Raw genomic sequence first — 20,424 nt, forward strand, 5'->3', positions numbered from 1 at the left:
AAGAAATTTGGGACCCATATTCAAACAATTATTTGATATGTATTATTTGAATGCCGCTGACCTGGCTTTTACCTTAGAAGAGTTCCGCCAACCCCCTCCCTCCCTCCCCTCCTCTCTCTTCGTCCCTCTATTCGTTGAGTGAGCCCTTTGAAGCTTTTTATAGAGAATTGTGAATCTTAAATTAAAAAGCATATGGGTGAATGTATGCAAATAGAAACAATATGGAAGGTCATCATTTAATTGCCTTAAACAAAGAGGATATGTAGGTCATCATTTCGTTGACTTTTTCAAGCATTAATCATTACATATTAAAATAAAACCTTAGATAAACACTCTTTTTCTTGAAAATCTCAGAGTATATTTAATGAAAATGCAAAAAATATTTTGATGTCATATTTATTCACATGTATAGTTAAATTAAATTTAATATAACTCGTGTCTTTAAAAATCATTGAGGTTAGAGGCTATATTGATGGTCAAAACACAAGTGACTAGAGATTGGGTGTTCAAGTCAAGAGCTTACTTTAACCTTGCCCAATTAAGTGTGGTTTATCTTTACCTTAGAGCCACAATTACAACTTTCTTATGTAGATGCGCTAGCTTATCCGTATCTAAATGGAAGTGATGTGATGTGAATGGGGCCTAATGAACCCATGTTTACCTACACAATCATTAATAAATACTACTACAAAGTGCTTCAAAAGTGTGTATGGTTCAGCTATAGGATCAATGATAATTCTACAATGACATTGAAGACAAATGAGTGGAGTCAATGGATCATTATGGCCTAAATAGCAAGGAAAACAAGCATCAGAACACCACCTACCATGGAAGAATTATTTTTCCACAAAATTTTATCCATTGTATTACACCTGCCATGCTAAATTTATACGAGAGAATGGTTGCTATTGGTGCTTAAGTGTCTGAGTTAGTGAAGCATGGATGTGTAGCTCATAGAATAGACCTAGTCAACATATGAGCTTGAGTATAGGGTTCTCAAGATACTATGTCAAACATATGAGCTTGATTGTATATAGTATAGAGTCCCTCCAAGAAACCTCGAGTGTGCAACAAACTACTATTACTCGTCCAACCACTCCATGAACTTTCTCATCACCAGCCTACCCAAGAATCGGTAATGACAACCCTTTTCTTGTTCAAATATATCTAGTTCCTTTAACATACCAATGCATGCAGCATTGCTACACATTGCCAATCTCAAATGAGAAGATTCCAAGCTGGCCTATACCAAACGTCTCCATGCCAAGAGTTGAGTTTCATCCGAAGCTTCTAAGTTTCTTACACTTGACATGTTTTGGGGTTCTCAAATGACTCCTCTTCCAGTGCTAATTACTGTTGACACAGGAGCCAATGAACTTGAAAGAGGAGACAACTTGCCATGAACAAGCAACTGGCCACAACGTAAGAATCATAAATAATTAAGAATTCTAGCTTGGCATGAGCTAAAACGACAGGAGGGGGCAAATTTTGCAAGAAGCAAAACCCAAGTCCACGAGCTTACTGACAGCACGCTCTTGGCCAAGTGGTTAGCTCATGACCCAACCTACCCCAGAGGTAGTCAATACAAACCTCTACATCCTTTTTTTTTTAAAGAGTGCACAATTTCTCTAATTACATGGCTTGACTACCCCCTGTACATCCTTTTCAACGGGAATCAGAGATGGTTGCCCTCTCAGTGTTTGATTGAGACCAGCACATAAACTGAGAATGCAGCTTGGCCATGCCAACAGCTATTTACCTCTCAAGGCTTTGAACTTGAGTACCAAGAGCAGTGGTCGTGACCTGCTTATTCTTAAGCTGCCATGTAGGCCAAAGGATCACACAATGGTGTACCACCATTGACACTCAGTTTAATGGTATTTGCCTAAGCAAATTAGGGCATGCAAACTCCATTCCCTTGTCAGACTCTTCTATTCCATGGCATATCGAAGTAACAAAGTTGTCTTGAATTGCTATTGCCTCCATTATACCCTTAAGCTCCTCTGCAAACCTTTGCTTTTCAAGCTTCATTGCCACCATGCTTTTTTCATGTGCATGGAGCTGCTCTTTCAACAGTGCCCTTGTCCTGTCCTTTTCAAGGTTTGCCAGCAAGACTTGCCTCTCCAAGGCCCTGATATGTTCTCTGGACATCAATAACATTTCTGTCAGTGCCTTTTGGTCTTCTAAGTCTACTTCACTAGTAATACGCCTTTGATTTCTGAAGCCATCATTGGCTGTCTCAGAGGCCTTTTCCCCCATTGTCAGCTGCTCCTCGTTTAAAGCACTATCTTTGTTACTCTGACGCATGGATCCCTTTCCTTTGCATTTGAGCCAACTGTCATCTGATACACAAATGCTGTGATCCTGCTCAAAAGAAAAAGATCTCAGAACCAACATTTGTCCACATGATTTTGCTTCACAATTCTACTATGCAAACTGGGCATTACCTTCTGCATGCTCCTTGCCCGACCATCCACCTGAGGCATCTTGACGGCCATTCTTTGCTGAGGATTATTGCTGTCCTTACAAGTTGAGATGAGTGCTGCCCCACCTAGCACAGGAAAAGCTTGAAGGCTTAGGAAGAAAAGCATATTTTCAGTAGTGAAACGAGAAGGAAGTTTTCCAAATGCCTAGAAAGGTGATTTTGAATGCTGTAGATTTAAGGACTTTGCAAGACTGAATGGCCACTGGCCTAGGGTCTTAACTGAGACCTGAACTTGCAGCAGATAAGGTTGAAATTTGAAGACTTACTGCAGATCTCCATAAGATATTATTTTCATTCTAGAAGAAAGCCTATAAGCTACAAGTTCCTCCACTAGAACATGGCCATTAACAAGATTCTTAGATCCTAATTATCCCATGACATTGGACACTACCCAATAGCTGTTTTGATCATGCTTAATGAGAGAGTGATACTATAGCACCATAGTAGAAATGATACTGGTAAAAAGTTCACTTCACTAAACCATATCCACGGACCATTGGACATCAGCTTTGTTTAACATTGATTAAGAGCAAAAAAGCACTACCGTAGTACCATTAGACAAGCGGTCTTGAGGAGAAGGCAACTCGTTCGAGTATTTGTCAACAACACAGTCTACTGAGACAAAAGAAGCACCAGCCTCCTGCAACGAGTGAAATGGGAGGCAAAGAACAGTTGCTTTTTAGCTAAAAGAGCATAATATCAGAATTTCAATAATCCCTAAATATGGGGCTGTCAATCAGCTCACAAGTTTATGAACCCCCACCCGTGAAGAGGGACTGCTCATCCCTCGTGGGCAGGGATTTTCTGTTTAGACCATTAGGTTGTGGGAGAAACTGAAGAATCCAAGTGGAAATCTGTCATGGCAGCAGATAAATACTTTACCTGAATTACAACGCATTTTCTCACCTGAAATTGAGAAGGGTACTTTGTACGACTTGATGCCATAAGACCTTCACCCTCAATTCGCATGCCTTCTTTAGATTCTCTGACAATACTTGCACCAGAGTACTCGGGTTGTTCTACCAAAGCTTGGCACTGTGATCGCAGTTCCACGTTCTCATCTCTACAGTTCAAGAGTTCCTTTTCTAATTCACTGACTTTACCTTTTAGGCTCTCTATTTGATTGTTTGTCACATCCTCAGCATGTAGAAAAGCTGATTGGATATGGGTTTTCTCAGTGACCAGAAAATCCTACCATACACAAGTATACTTGATCAGATATTGGACAAAAGACCCACCATCCTTACAAAAAGATGAGCACAGAGAGACCCCAAAAGATTAAATTGCCTCTAATTAAGGACTCAAGCTTGGAAACTTACACGAACAACTGTTGAAAGAAAAGATTTAGCCAGTTGTAAAACATCCCAAAACTCCTCCACAGAATTGGCCATGCTCTTCGACATGGAAAATTCCTTTTCCAATTTCATCAGCTCATTTTGAAGCTCGGCTTGAAATGTGAATTGCTCTTGAAGTTGAATCTGCATTATGAACGTCATTGTAAAACGAGGTATTGATGTAAAGCAGTAAGTCACCATAGGTAGCAACAAGAAACATCAATCTTCATCAAGCTACTGCAGGTTCCATTGTCAACAGGATCAAAATTGATTTGCTTTTCAATGTTAGAGCAATACTCAACCATATTGATTTCAGAGTAGTATATATACCAGTGGAAAGTTAGGTTAATTCCCAAACTTAACAAAAACCAAAGTGCAACCTTGACTCACAAGGCTTCATTTCATCGACTCCATCATGCATAGCTTACACTCACGTCCTCAACACCTAATAGCAAGTGAGATCACACATATAGATGTCACCGTAGTAGGGAGATCCTTGTAGATAAACCATAGAACTGAGTTTCCTTCACCTGTTTCTATCACCTAGAGGTGAAAGGCAGGCTCACGCACACGCGCACACACACACACACACACACACACGCGTTAGTTGGTTGGGCATTTGCACAACTTTGGATAGAAAGAACTAATATAAACCAGCTGGCCGCAACTTGGGCAAAGACTTCAAAAGAAATCTGCATGTCAGCTAATCATATTGATTATAGAGCAAACTTCTTGAACATGCTCCTGAGACATCAGAAACTGGGCTAACTGCATCATGAACAGGAGACGAATCAATTTAACTACTACCAAACCATCATGGTTAGTTATGCCATTGTCAAACTCTCTCGGACAGTCATGACTAGCTATGCCATTGTCAAACTCTCTGGGACAGTCATGGAATGCAAACTGAGCACACAAGCAGACCAAAAATACAAAGAAACATTGGGGCAAGAAGGTTTTGGACAGGCAAATAGCATGATTGACCACCATTAGGTAGCTCTGAGGGTGCTCATGCAAGAGATTTTACTCAAGGGTGGCAGGCTGTATTGCTGCTTTGTCGACTTCAAAAAGCCTTTGAGATTATTCCACAAGATATACTGTGGATTGCTGCTTGCCAGTGTCAAATGCTAGGTGCAATTAAAAAATGGAATCTCAAAAAGAATAGATAAGGGCCACGAATCAGATCAGCAGTTGCTCACCATGTGATTCGTGACTCATTCTGAGGAGGATGCTCAAAATTCACTGGTTGTCCTAGGTTTTGTAAGCACAACCGTCTTAAAGTGAGCGTGCAGAAGACAAAAAATCATGTAGGTCAAAAGCTGAAGAGGGCATGCTTCCATTGTACTCTACCCAAATCATAAGTGGTGAACACCTTCAAGTATCTAGATACAAAAATACCCTTAAATCATAGATGGAAGCAATGTGTGACCCTTACGTGCACTGAAGAACACACGCAATCAGACTGAGTTTTAAAGTTGCCTTCATAAGAAGTACCGTGACAGAAATTTCCTAACCTCTTCTTGGTCTTGGAAGTGGGCTTGGCACAAATATCTAGATACAAAAACACCCTTAAATCATAGATGGAAGCAATGTGTGACCCCTACATGCACTGAAGAACATACGCAATCAGACTGAGTTTGAAGTTGCCTTCATAAGAAGTACTGTGGCAGAAATTTTCTGACCTCTTCTTGGTCTTGGAAGTGGGCTTGGCACACTTTAAGTGGGCTTGGAACAATTAAAGAAGGGTCCACTGGCCAAGGGAACAGTGTACATACTCCAGAATAAGATGCTTCTTGAATGGGTTTAGTGGGTGTAGGTAGGGGGACCAAAAAGAATTGTGTTCAAAGCATAGTTCGGAACGGTTGGATCTAGTTTAGTGGGGCATCATGTATAGGCAAATGGGTCTTTACATGTAATGGGTCATGCATTAGTGAGTGGGCTTGGCACATAAATGTTTGGGATGGTGCACTAATAAGTCTGGGGGGGTTCCCTTCCATTCAAAGATTAAGGATTTCCCTTGAGGGTTGCTTGTCAAGAGAGAACAGGTCATCATTAATATTGATGTGGATGATGTTTTTTTTTATCGTTAACATAAGTTGAGCATAAGAGTTTTAGGCTGGGTAAAGCGTGCATAGCAAAGTTGTGTAGAACAGAGTGGCACTATGCATTAGCATCATTAAGAAAAGGCCAAGCATAAGGGAGAAGAGGTGACGGGAGTGGACAGACCCCTTCAGCCCAGAGAACCCCCTTTTTTCATTACTCCACGAGGCTAGGCCGCCAGATCCAGATGCATGAGATTGACGGTACTCCCGCTTCAGTGGACCACTGGTCCTCCAAGGACATCTCACCTAGATTCCCTGAAGCAACTGTGTAACAGCTTCCGACCTCAGAAGGTCACTCTTTTCCTCTGGCATGTAGGTCACAAGAGTTTAGCAGTTGGCACGTGGCTGGCCACCATTGGTGGTTGTCCTGCACACAGTGCATGAGGTGCATGCAGCCACCCACAAGAGTCACAACATTGCTTTTGGCCAAAGCGCAGCAGGTGTGGCTGAGGATTCTTTGACTATTCACCACCTCTCAGACTTCTTCCCACATCATCCCTTGGGAGGCGGTTGCCTGGGTGACGGAGTCAAGACCCACCCCTCCATTGTGAGGAGACAACAGATGGTCAAGCACTCAAGCTTGCCCATTGCAGGATAGTCTATCCCCATCCCCGACTCTTCAGTACAGGCATGGTCCTCCGACACTTGTCAGAGGTGGGAGAGCAGCATACGTACTGTGTGGTGGTGTTTTTTTAGGAAGGATCAATTAATACTTTTTGAGCTTGCTAGCCAAAGCTAGATATGTGCCTAAACTCGAAGTTTTCATAGCAGGGAGAACTGGGTCGGTGAGTTGGCGATTTCGAGCTTGTGATCTATGGCTAGAAGGTGCCTTGGATTATCCCATAAGTGGAAGCATGGAAAGTTGAAGAGCCATATATAGGCTAGAGTGGCACCTTGTCATAATTATCTCCTCCGGCCGGTGTTTTGGGAGGCAGCTCATTGGGAGATGGGAGCCCGATGGAGGGATGCTACAGTGCCCGTTGGGGGTGTTCGTGGAGCTCGATGGTGATGCGTCTCCTATGTGCATTAGTCTTCCGCTGCGCATTCTGACAGTAGCAACCCACAGGGTTCTGTGTATGCATGGCTAGGGTTAGAAGGTAGTCAAAACGTGGATACTTCATCGTGGGCAACAAGTTGACCGAGTGGAGATGGTCGAGTCGGTGGACATGGTGCCAAAGAAGCTGTAAGGGGCCAGATGCTAGCTGAGACTGAAGGCAATCCAACACCTAAGCAAAGCATCAACAGAAGAAGCTCAATACTACTCTGCTGATCAACGTGCTAACCAGATGTTTGTTTGGAATGCATTTTGATATTGAAAGTCATCCCCACAAGACCTAGCAGCCTAGGGCCCTAATCCTTTTGTACCTTGTGTAAACCCCATTATAATGGATTGTGCTTATTGAAAAATCAACACATAGTACCTTTTTTCATTGGTAACATGTGATATTTTATGAAGCGGTAGAGTGAGAGACAACACCTTAGCATTTACTTGGATGGATACAGAAAAGATTTTAAAAATAACTCTCAAATTTCTTCAAAGTCAAACATGAAAGATAATCTTCACTTATTTAGATAGCACCTAGGACATTCACAATCATTGAGGTGTTAGAACTTAGAATATTGAGTGGTTGATATACTCACAGTCAATTATAAGGATTCCTAAATGAGAAGGGATATGAAGAGGTGTGAAAGGGATATGAAGATCCCAAGACCCTTCACATTCAGTTTGAGGTCTATTTAAGCAAGCCCAAGCCACTATAATTTATGATTATGATCCATGTTCTAATGCAAGTTTTCCTCTAGTTGTGATGCAAGCGTGTGATTCATTGTGATGTTAATTATGCCAATAGAAGCTAAGGAGTAAACTCACAATGATGACAACTTTGTAGATAAGTATCTATATAGGTCTATATACATGAGGCAACCATGACATGACATGATTGTGCAGGTCTGTCTATGGTCATAACTGGTGTCCAAGAGTGAAGTCTACCTTCTCCATAGATGGATTGTTATGGGATAAAAAATCCACCGCAACATGTAGCCTATTTGGTAATGTACCAAATCTAATCAAAGCCATCTCTAAACCATTTGGTTTGCTAGGCCACCATTCCATGTCAATACGAGGATGTCGGAAGCTTGATCTGCTCAACCATGGATGCTCCTCGTAATGGGGATCGTACAAACATGAGCTAACCAATGCTTGGATAATATAATATGAGGGTGAAGCATTGATATCCAACAATGATAAGCATTGTGCTAAAGGTCTCACTTCTTTGAAAAACTTGTAGGCATTTTACTTCAAGCGGATGTGAGAATATGTGAATATGAAGTGGAAGCAAGTAGAGATCAAACAAGAGAAAGTAGATAGCCAAGAACTGAAATATTGAAATGAATTATTAATGAACAATGTCCATGCTCATATACATATATGTAGAGCCAATTGGCTGTAGCAAAAAGCTACTAGTTTGGACAAATGGTAGAATGCCTAAAAAAGCCTAAAACTAAGTTATAAAATAGCCGAAAAACATGGGAAACGTCCCTAATTACATCATATAAATATCTGGATAAAAAGTGACATAAAATGGAGTAAAATGGGCTAGAGATGACATGTCCAAAACCTCCTTTGAGCTCCAACACGAGGGTCCGATTCCCATACAAGTAAGGAGCTTATCAATAGTATCTCAAGGAAGAGGCTTGGTGAAGAGATCAGCAAGGTTGTATAGCTCACAAACGAAGTGAAGGTGAATCTCAATATGTTTGGTCCTACCATGGAAGGATAAAGTTTGAGCCAATGCCAAGGCACTTTGGCTGTCCATACGAATACGGATCGGAGAATCTGAGAGTACATTAAGTTTGCTCAACATCTGAAACAACCATAACAGCTCACAGCAGGTATCTAGATAAGCACGGTACTCAAGCCTTAGTAGAAGATAATGAAATTGTATTCTGCTTCTTGGATCTCCAAGAAATAAGACTGAACCAAGAGTGAAGCAATAACCAGAAGTGGATCATCGAGCATCCTGATCACCTACCTAATCAACATCAAAGTATCCCACAAGCTCAGTGCCTCCTCTGAAAGAGACGGTACCGGATAAGTATCGAAGAATCCCCAAAGCAGCCTGCCAATGAGAATGTCGAGGAGCGAAAGAAAGCTGACTGAGAACACTGACACTATAAGAAATGTCGGGCCTGGTGTAAGTCAAATAAATAAAAGAACCAACAAGTCTCCGGTACTATGTGCTGTCCTCGAAGAGGAGAGAGGGATCATCATGGGAGAGCTTGGAGTTAGGATCCATCGAACAAGAAATTGGACGGCACTTGGTTATCCCAAATGTCTCCAGGAGCTCCTACAAATATTTGTATTGGCTAAGAAACACTCCATCGAAAGACTGATACACCTCCATCCCAAGAAAGTAGTGGAGAAGTCTAAATCAATCATCGCAAAGGTGAGAGGTAAATCTAACCGATGTGAGCCAATGATCGATAAATCATCAACATATAAAACAATCAAACAGAGCAAAGCATCCTGAGCAAAGAAAGACAGAGATTGATGTCTGCAAAGCATCTCTGGAATCCAAGGGAAAGAAAGAGTACATCAATCTTATCATACCACGCCTTGGATGCCTGTTTCAAACCAAAAAGGGCTTTGTGCAATCTGCACACCTTACCCTCATTTCCAAGAACCTGAAAACCTTGAGGTTGTTCAACATACACCTCCTCATGTAAGTCACCATTAAGGCAAACTTGACATCCATTTGGTCAACCGGTCAATGCTCATGAGGAGAAAGAGAAAGAACTATCTGGATGGTGGTGTATCTGACTCTAAGAGCAAAAATTTCCTCATAATCCACTCCCTCAATCTGAGAGTACCCTTTCGCAACCAATCTAGCTTTGTGTTTGTCCAAAGATCCATCAACATGAAACTTGGTCCTAAAGACCCACTTGACCCCAATAACTTGTCGATGCAGAGACTGTGAAAATGGCATTTTTCCATCCCCAAAAAGGGGGTTTTTATCTAGATTTATTTGGTTATTTTTGGTTTTTTAGGTCTTGTGCTGCTGGCCAATAGCCCCTTTACTACAGCCTACCTCATATATATACACATGGCTTCATCAGATCATTCACCACATCATATACCTCATCATCGACCACATCTGTTGTTGCTGCTGCTGGCAGCCCCTACTCTACATCACCATACCATCATCGTTGACAACTCCAATGTTTCCTTATGCAGCATACCCTTGGGATAGCAGCCCACTCTCTGCACTTCAGTGTTTTACATCAGCACATATCATGGGACAGCAGCCCTCTCTACTACAGTAGAGCACTTCAGCGTTTTACATCAGCTCATATCATGGGACAGCAACCCTCTCTGCTACAGTAGAGCACTTCAGCGTTTTAAATCAGCTCACACCTTGGGACAGCAGCCACTCTGCTACAGTACAACACATCCTCATTTTATCATCAGTTCATATCTTGGGACAGCAACCCGCTCTTTGCTACAACACATCTGCGTTTTTCTTCTACAGTTCTCCTCGGGACAACAACCCTCTCTGCTCACCATATCACATCATCGGGACAGCAACCCTCTTTGCTTATCTTCATCGACACCACTCGGGACGACAGCCCTCTCTACTCCTCTCCACCACTCAGGTATTGCAGCACCCTTGTCACCAGAGCTTGCACCACTCGGGACGGCAGCCCTCTCTGCTCCTCACCACCACTCAAGTATTGCAGCACCCTCGACACCAAAGCTTGCACCACTCGGGACGGCAACCCTCTGCTCCTCATCACCCCTCAGGTACTGGAGCACCCTTGTCACCAGAGTCTGCATCACTTCACCTTCCACTGCCCACTACCACCTCGGAGTGCATCTGCATCCACCAACACGGGCCTTCGACACCGACCACCTCATGGAGTGCCTTTGCCTCACATCGACGCGAGCCTTCGTCATTGAACGTGCTTCAGCTCCTACATCATCTTTGCTTTTGCACCGGTCTTCTTCACACAGTCTCCTCACATCAGAGGACCTCTTGTACATATTTTCACTCACCATCATATATACACTCACTCACCCATTTCATGGTGTGTTGTTTTGCTCTGATATCTCGTACATCTAGTCCTTCGTCCTTTTTCCCTCACAGAGGCCGGTCCACAAGTTCCCAAGTACGATTCCCCTCAATGGAATCCATCCCGGCCTCCATGGCTACTCGCCACTCAAGAAGAGCAAGAGCCTCTTTAGCTAGAGTAGGCTCGTATGCTTGTATCATTGTACTCATCAAGGCAACGTTACAAGAATGACAAAGGTGTTGTAATCTCCGTGCCCATATCAAAGATTGTGTTGAAGAATCAACAAGCTTATGAAGTTCCATATCGGAGAGATGAGAATCATGAACAATGGTTTCCAACCATCGTGGAATCTTGGGGAAAATCCTCCATTGCTCAAGAGCAAGAGAAGGAGAAGCCGGAATAGGAAGAAGTAGGGGTGGAGAGGCAGGGTTAAAGAAGTTGATGGTGGAGAAGCTAGTGGTGGAGTTCGTGTTGTGAGGGCAAAAGGATGAAAAGATTGGATGTATGAGAGATCAAAGCAAATTAATACAGCATGGAAGAGATGAGTGAGTGTATGTATACTAATGAATGAAATCCAGTACAAAGTCCCTCTGATGTGAGGTGAAGCACGGTCAGTGTCAAATGAGCAGAGAGGGTTGTTGTCCCAAAGATGTCTAGCAGAGAGGGCTGATGTCCCCATGAGGTGTAGCAGAGAGGTGGTACTGCTCCAGAGTATGAGAAGCACAAGTGCTGCAGATCCAGAGATGTAGGCCGACGATGGCTGCAGGTAGAGAATGCTGCATTTGCAGAAGCCGACAACAGCAGAAGAAGTTTAACGATGAGCAACTGATTGATGTTGATGCGCTGGCAGCAACAGAAACAGTAGCAGCATACAGATAATAACCCTGATCTGAGTGTTGATGTTGATGTGCCGGCAGCAACAGAAAACAGCAGCACCAGCAAAGAAAAATGATGATCTTCTGATTGTTTTATGAATAATGAGGCTTTTTGTATATATATGTTGAAGGGGTGTTGGTCAGCCAGGGATAGTTGTCGACTAGTAGAACAAGACAAATAAATGCCAAAAATCACACCCTTTTGGGCTGGATAAAATATCAGTTTTGGCCAAGGAAGGAGGAGGGACCTTGATGGTAAGCTCAGGATGAGAACGAGAATCAACTAATGAGGGTTCAACAAAGTGAACATTGCGAGAAATCACCAAGGATCGCGACTCCGGATCCCATAATCTGTAAGCTTTGGAATAAGTGCTATAAAATAGCTGAAAAATATGGGAAAATTCAGTAATTACATCATATAAAAATCTAGATAAAAAGTGACATGAAATGGAGTAAAATGGGTTGGAGATGACATGTCCAAGAGAGGAGGTGAGCTCAATCCTAAGGCTACAAGGGGAAATGAAGAAGCATACAATGTGGAATCAAACTTCCAAAAGAAAGAGAACGTCGTGACTGTGGAAGAGGTAATTTCAAAAATGCTTCCAATTGACCATTGCAAAGCCAAGATAAGAACTCTTCTTTTGGTCATCAAGGACAATAACAAAGGTTTAAACAAACCTATAACTCTAAAGGAAGAGAAAATTTTAGACCATCCAATAATAATGCAATGCAAAGCAAAGGCTCTTGTTATGATTATGGAAAGGAGGACATATTGAGAGTATTAATGCCTCAATCAACAAGCACAACAGGTGGATGGAGGTAGAGGAAGAGGAAGAAACTTTCCCAATTAAGAAAGGTAATCATCAAAATTTGTTAATCAAAGTGAGCACAAGGGTGAATTCTTACTCATGGCAACAGACACCTTAACTCAAGATGGTGAGTGATTCCTTGATTTAGAGCATCTTCTCATATGAATTTCCAGGTGAATTAGTTTTCAAATTTTATCAAAGAAGGATGTAAGAATAGTATTTTTCTTGGAGCTGATAGTGCTCAAAACATTGAGGTATGGTGATATTTCAGTTTCCTTCCATTGAGAAAGACATGTCAAAGATGCTTTTTAATTAGCAAGAAACTTGTTTTTGTGCGCTGTATTGTAGATCAAGATATGAAAGTATTTGCAAAGACAAATGTCTCATCAAGGACATGAAGAATAGTTTCAAGGTTTTTGCTCATGAAGTGAGAAAGGATGGAAAGCTTTATAAGCTTATACTACTGAGAACCAACATGCTTTGGTAGCTTAAAGGAATGACAAAAGTCAACTTTAGCATGAGAGGCTAGGAGATTGGAGTTATAAAAACCCTCAATTGCTTCATGTGAAAGGTATGGTTATTGGTCTTTCACAGATAACAATGAATTTCGGTGTGTGTGAACCATGAAGCATGATGAAAAAACAATCAACATTGTTTCCAAAGTATGAAGCATATAGAGCATGATTCACGTGGAAGGACATGAGAGCTTTGCACGAAATCGACCAGGTTAATGGGCTTTACTATACATTCAGATCTAAAGAGGGTGTCACATTTACCATAGAGATTGATACCAACATCACTAAAACTGTCGTAATTAAGCAGCAACACTAGTCATACCCGTAGTTCGGAGTTTTCTTTCCAAGCCTCTTCTAGCTGAGCTTTGTATCGCTCCATTTTTACTCTGGAGCTCATCAATACACCAATAACCTGTTCTCGATAGTAGAAAGTCCCAGCAAACTCAATATTAGTTTAGATAAAAAGCATGCAGGTCTAGCTTAAACAAAAAGTTTTTTATTTCTTCATAAGAGGGGGAGAAAAGGAAATGGGAGTAAAAAAAGGACCAATAGAGGAGCTTACGGAAGAAGACGACCCCCCCTTTGTGCTACCAACTGAAGATGTCCATCTGCTTGGAGTAGAAAATAAGAAATCCGGTTCAGCCAAGGGTTGGCCATCATTCATGGTTACCCACAAATCCTCGTCCGCAACATTTTCAAAGTTCAGTAATTCTGGGAGATCTATTGCCCTCTTTGAGCACTTTGCATTTCTGTCAGCACTTTTCTCAGAAAGCAGTTCAAAATTCAGGGGACTCTGATGTCTCTCTCTTCTTACAGTAATGAGGCAATTTTGATTTGTGTTCTGTGAAGACCTGTTTTCCAAATGCTTTCCATTCTCCTGAAAATAACAACTCTAAAGAAGTTAATGGTTAACTAACTTGGTGGTGAGGGGACTCCCCTCCTAGCACAATGATTTGAGTTCCATACCGCCAACCTACACCTGCTGAATACGCTTGGGACACTTGAGGTGTTCTACCTCAAAGGGGAGGACTGCGAATTGTAGATCTTAAGTTCTAAGCTAGGCTGTCCTTTATAAGTTTGTGGTTCATGATCTCCATGCTAAAGCCCTCTTGAATTTCAAGATCCACTGTGCCAACAAAAGGGAGGAACTTGAATACTTGAACACAAGTTGATTTTCATAGATGCAGTGCCAATCCTGCTACATCATGGCCACCCTTTCCAGGCTTTTCTATACACCTCAGCCAAAGCTCTTCCTATTCAGGAGCCATGGAGCACTTTCTTCTACCTTTAATGTGAAACAGTTCATCCTCTTTATGTCAAGCCAACTCCCTAGGACCAACACTACCAGATGTGATCGATTCATTCACAAAGCATGAACACTATCAAAGCTGTCATCCCCAGGGCTCCTCTTGCCCAGCCAGTGGGTCACTATTTTCTCCCCACTTTGGGTGCTAGGACTTCAGGAGAAACCAACCCCTTGGTTTACGCCATCAGCAGCATTAAAAACATAATAACCTTAGATGCTGCACTATTAAAGATCACCTCATTCTTACCCTCCACACATTATGGTTTCCCAACAAGGCAAAGCAGTTGTTAGCTAGGAAAACGAAAGGGTGAGAAACATGAATGAAGCAAAGTAAGCACCTGAAAAACATTGCTGAAAAAGCATATCTCTTAAGCAGTTCTGAGCAAAGCATATCAGCAGGCATCTTCCAAGCATGAGGTCAAAAGGTGTAAAATACTTAGGCATACTTGTCAAAACGTCCCAACAGAACAGAAACAGCAACTCCCAATGCCTTTTGAAAACAGCAAAAAATGAAAATGGGAATCAATCCCAACGCCATGTCATAGGGTTAGTTGTATTCCATTCAAAGGCTTACATGCACAAGTAGGATTTTGAGTGAGACTAAAGGGCAAAAAAAGTTATTTGACAGTGTACCACAATGGCAATGACACAACCACACTTAGGATGGCCCTTAATATCTTTCCATTGACAACTAGGTAGGACATTATTTTCATAAGTGCAAGCTTAATCATGTAGCCTTCCCAACTTGCCAACCAATGCTTCCAATGTTGCTGTCAATGGGGTTGATTGGCAAGTTGGGATGCAAACATCCTCGATTGGCAACAGCTTCTCCCATGCAAAAACGTGAGAACAAGGTTGGGACCTTGCCAACACCAAGTTTTGACAACTATGACTTAAGGTTACCCACAATGGCAACAATTGCTTGTATATGACCGAAACAAAGCTTGTAGGAATCTTGTCTTAGGGACAAAATTATGCCATAAAGTTATGCAAACATCTTGACACTCAAACAATGTTTATTGACTTTGGTTCATCCAGCTTGCAAAATTTTTGTATCAAAGACTACAAAGAAAAAGTCTCTCAAACATCTTAACTTGTAGACTCCATATCGGTCCATCCATGGGGTTGGAACAGTTTACTCAAGAACACACTGTCTGGACCCCATGTATGGACCAATAAGGAAATATCCATCCACACAAGCATGTAGCCTATTTGGCAATGTGTCAAACCTCCCTTAGCCATCTACAAAACATCTGGCCTCCGTAGGCAATCATCCTTGTCTACATACTAGGGTGCCAAGCATCTGAGCTGCTCAACCATGGCTACCACTCATAATGGGAGCTTTACATTGATGAGCTAGCTGATGGCTGGGCATTGCAATATAAGGGTGGAGCACTAATAGCTAGCCCTTCACCTTTGCATTCTCCTTCAAATTTGATGCTCACCATGATCAGGCATGCTTACTTATTCTACATAGAAAAAATGGCAAACAACTAACCTTGTTCAGAGCATCGTCCAATGCTGATGTGATAACTAAGGAGCTAAGGTTTTCAATCTTAAGCTCTTGCTCTTTAATACGATGCTCTCGCTCCACCTGCGCTTTTCTTTCTTCCTGCAGCTCTAATGCCAGCTTTTCTTTCTCCAATTCATACTGCAATAAAAACAATTTTGAAACAAATTTCACATCCAGATAAGTTCCAGTCCATGCGTGTGCCTCTCTACTTGTTCATCAATGTAAGGCATTATCAACTAACCTTCAGTAAGTCATTTCTTAGGCGAAGTATTTCTTGCTCTGAAATCTCTGATTGAAAGCCCTATCGTACGCAGCAAGTTAGTATGCTTGAAGGCATAGATTCTTGAAAGAGAAAATTGTAGGGTCTTTACAGACAGACCCCCACCTGGACATGCAGAGAGGGGGAGATCCCCTCGCCCCATGGCCAGGTGAGATCTCCCCTTGTCACAGGCCATAGTTATGTCTGTAAAAACCGTTACGGTTGACCAGTTAAACTAGCCCATAGTTCATCCACTGCAAGACAGTTTCAACCACCTTAAGCTTTTTCCTCAGGTCTTCAATCTCCCGTTGCTGCCGCTTTAAGAGTGCCGCATCTGTCAATATCTGTTAATCCAGCATCCACCAAGATTGTTAACGTGTGATAGCCCTTTCCAAATTCATGTGTGTGTTGATATTTGGACAACAAACAAAGTTCTTCGGCTCACCATAGAAATGTGTGTTTAAAGATTGCCGAGCTCTCAAAGGAGTGCCTGTGGGTGTGATCTGGCGATTGAATACTGTGCTATTCTAGCCTCTAATTTACTTTCCACAATCAGCACTCATAAGTGAAAAAAACCAGCCGTGTAGATGCACTAAACTCCCTATAACCCACTGAATCCCTACATTGTGCAAATATTGTCCCTGCAGTTTAAACATATATGCTTTCGTTTCCTGATATCATCTAAACATTTTCAATCTCAAAAATTAGGGTCCATAAAGAGCTTGCAACATACACTACAATAATGCAGGAAAGTAAGAAATACTTTGAATACCTACCATGCATCAAATGACATAAATTAACAAGTTAAAGCACAAGTAATGATTTCAGTAACAGTAAAAAAGCGTACCTCATTGACTTGTGCACAGGTGGTGACTCTTTTAGCCCTGCTGGCAAACTGCAATGTGCCTCGTGTCTCATCAATGTGAACCTGCACCTCCTTTCATGAGCTTTATGACCAGAAACCTACTTCCAAAAAAAAGTACAGGAAGTTGCACAATAAATTTCTTGCCTCATCTGGTGCTATAGTACAAATGATTGCAGTCTTTGCGTTGCCCCCTAGAGCTGGCTGCAATATACGCGTCAACTTACTATCCCGATAAGGTATATGCCCCCTGCACAAGCAATAAATTATATTAAATTGTTAAAAAAAATGAATAAATATCCCTTAACACTTGAATAGCCTGTAGACACTACTACTCTTACCCTTGCCTTGCAGCACCATCGCTCAATTTCTTTATCACATTACCAAGAGTCATTAAACTCTTGTTGATATGAGTTCCCTCTTTTAAGCGAACACCACCAGCTCCTGTTTTTGCTACTCGTTCAGAACCTGCTAAATCTACAAGACTCTGCATACAGAAAACAGATCTCTAGAACCTTTGCAATTGTTGATTTCTCATATTGATTCATGTCCAATCGCTACATGTATACATACACACACATGCACACCTACACACATACACATGCATATACGCATGCATGCATGCATGAAAGCATACATACATACACATATACATACATGGAGGTAAAGCATTCTAAAATGTAGCAGCATAAATGCATCCAAAGTTAATGCAAAAACCTTGAAAATCTGAGTGAAAATGACACAATAGATAATAATTACCAAAACTGAAACCCGCACTGCATCTAGCAAGCAAGCACCTGCCAACTCAGCATGCTTGTCTTTACTCTCTATGACCTGTCATTGGGCATTAATAGTGACAGTTCAAACCAGCATTAAAATAAAGATAATTAGGATGGCTTCCCAACATCCCCTCCACATTTTTTGCAAAAAAGCTGCCACATTTTACAACCCTTGATGCTTTCAGCCGTGGGTAGGCTGCCCAATGTCTTGGGAGACATTTTCAACCCTAACAATGTTTCAAGCACAAAACATGCTTGTACAAGAGATGTACACTTACCATACGAAAAATCGTGTGAGACCTGCTACTGTACACATTCATGTTTGTTTGCCCAACATGGCGGCGGGCTGAAAGCACAATCAATGTACAAGTTTTTAAAAAACAGGACTACTACATATCACCATATTTTGCATGCAATGGGCAGAAGCTGCACCTTCTCCGAACTCAAGGAGTTCAAAGACTTGCTTTGGACTGCTCACTATCTCCTCTCTTAAGCCTGCAACGAAGATCCCCTTCTGAAAACAAGCCCAGGGTAGCAATGAAATGTTCAGACGCAGGCTTGCAATTTTCTGCATAGGTTCTCAAAAAAGGAGGTGCAAGCCAAAAAGACTCGCCTCAAGATTCTCATGAACTTGCAGCTTTCGATTCTCTGGAGCCAGGAGGTCATTTATGTCCTCATTGTAGATCTCCATGTATGAGACACGTATCAGGAACTCTCTGTCTGTAATCTGCTAAAAGCCACAACCAGCAAAGATAAAAACAAAGGTGCAGGGGTGATTAAGGAATGCTTCACAACTCCTACCCAGTCATCTAACAGTTGAGGTCATGCCCGTGGGGAGGATGGCCTCAATCAGCCACACGATGGGATAATAGGCCACAGACATGAACTCTCTTTGTGAAGCCAGCTTAAAGAAAAATGTAAATGCAAGCTTGGCATAGACAAGACTACTAGCCTTTTGAATATGGCTGAAAACTTCGTGGACTGCCAAACCAATCAATCCAAGTTCACCCTTTGAGCCCCTCATGGTATAAGTTTTACCACTGCTGGTTTGCCCATATGCAAAGACAGTACCTGGTTTTACAAATGTGTAGTCAAAATCTACATTTCTAAAACTTCAAAAAACAATCCTTCTTCAATAAGATCTAGAGCAAGCGATTGCCTTCTTGTAGAGCTGTTTACAAAGCATCTGTACATGCAAAGAGAGTCCGAGACACTATACCATTAAATCCACGCAATGCAGATGAGATCACTCCCTTGGTGTGCAGATCATAAATAGCAGCAGTTCCAATTCCTGTCCCGAACACATGATCTGCAAAACCCCTTGAGGGTAATCTTCCATACGAATGGCAATGTTGCCAATATGATAAACATCCCCTCTCAAGAAGACAAAAATGAGAAAAAAGGCTTTGATGTATCAAACTGTGTGATGCATGGCAGTTATCAAGATTGCTAACCTAGCAACCAAAATGGTGCAGTGATCAAATTGTATCACAATGGTGCGTGACTTTGTCCATTTTCACAAGCCCTAGCACACAATGGTGATGAATTGCTCTGCCACAGGTTTGCAATTCCTAGCAACACAATGGTGCTTGTCTACTTCTAAGGTTTTACAAGCTCTAGCAACACAATGATGCTTGTCTACGTTACATATGAAACGTGGTGCGTGATTCTACTCTACGCGCCAACAGCCCAATGGCGCAGAAAATCTCGTGAAATGCAGATTCTTTGGAGGTTTCAAAACCTTAGCCGTACAATGGTTCAGGAGATCTCACCGAATGCAAAAGCTTGGCCTGAAACGGGGGTTCCGAGTGGGCTGCAAAGCGAGATGGTGTTGTCCACCACTTTCCAGAGGTTTCCTTTGCTGGATTCAGAATTAGAAGGCGGTCGTACGCGTACAGCTACACTGATTCTTTCCATGGATGCAGTAAGAGAGGTTTGGTTCGAAACCCTAGCACACAGCATGCCATAATGTGTCTTCCTTTCACCGAGTGCAGCATGGAGAGGAAATAGGAGGGTAATCAAAGCATACCTGGCTCTCACTTCGGAGATAAGATTTAACGGCGAACCTGCTCCTGCCTGATGGCCGTTGCCAACTTCACAAGCTCTGCAACCTGATGGTAGCCTCGCGATGGCAAAAACGCGAGAAACTACGTTGATGAAGGACCTGGAACAAAAGAGTACGATGCAGAACTGGAAAACCCTAGACTAGTCCTCTAGCAACAACGATCCGCCATAGCCGTAGCTTCTTCCCACTGGTTAGGGGGGAACACACTGTGTTCAAATTTCATCAACTACTTTTCAATTCTTTTTGACGTCCGCCTAAACTTTTGAAGTTTGAACTGTACTTCAGATTAGGGCCGGGTCCTGCGGACATTAGGTCCGGTGGTTGCCGGGTATATATATATTATGCTTGAAAAGGTTTCTATTACTAAAATCCTTTATGGATTTTCACAATTTTTTTTTCACGGTCTCACTCTCCCAAGAGTGTAAAAAAAATACATCAATAACTAAAGGG

At 42.0% G+C, this 20,424-nt stretch overlaps 1 protein-coding gene across 2 annotated transcripts; it reads right to left on the reverse strand.

The window, feature by feature from the left end:
• Positions 1–1,148: 1,148 nt before the first annotated feature.
• Positions 1,149–20,188, reverse strand: LOC147613148 (kinesin-like protein KIN-7L). 2 transcript variants are annotated; one of them, XM_086782431.1, is made up of 21 exons: positions 19,939–20,188; positions 19,682–19,857; positions 19,129–19,218; positions 18,862–18,980; positions 18,523–18,636; positions 18,342–18,423; positions 18,188–18,255; positions 17,890–17,964; positions 17,472–17,617; positions 17,278–17,380; positions 17,116–17,196; positions 16,544–16,612; positions 16,251–16,310; positions 15,995–16,147; positions 13,753–14,067; positions 13,513–13,602; positions 3,805–3,963; positions 3,392–3,676; positions 3,038–3,125; positions 2,448–2,551; positions 1,149–2,364 (listed from the first exon to the last, which is right to left on the reverse strand). In XM_086782431.1, exons 2-21 carry the CDS (start codon positions 19,824–19,826, stop codon positions 1,867–1,869), a joined length of 2,844 nt encoding a protein of 947 aa, XP_086638557.1. In that variant the 5' UTR covers positions 19,827–19,857; positions 19,939–20,188; the 3' UTR covers positions 1,149–1,866. The 2 variants fall into 2 exon arrangements, with proteins under 2 accessions (XP_086638557.1, XP_086638559.1); XM_086782433.1 differs by having other exon boundaries at positions 3,030–3,125.
• Positions 20,189–20,424: the final 236 nt, after the last annotated feature.

Source organism: Cibotium barometz, chromosome 44 (genome assembly GCF_041138505.1).
Source record: "Cibotium barometz isolate CiBa-2024 chromosome 44, ASM4113850v1, whole genome shotgun sequence".
Classification (NCBI taxonomy): Eukaryota; Viridiplantae; Streptophyta; class Polypodiopsida; order Cyatheales; family Cibotiaceae; genus Cibotium; species Cibotium barometz.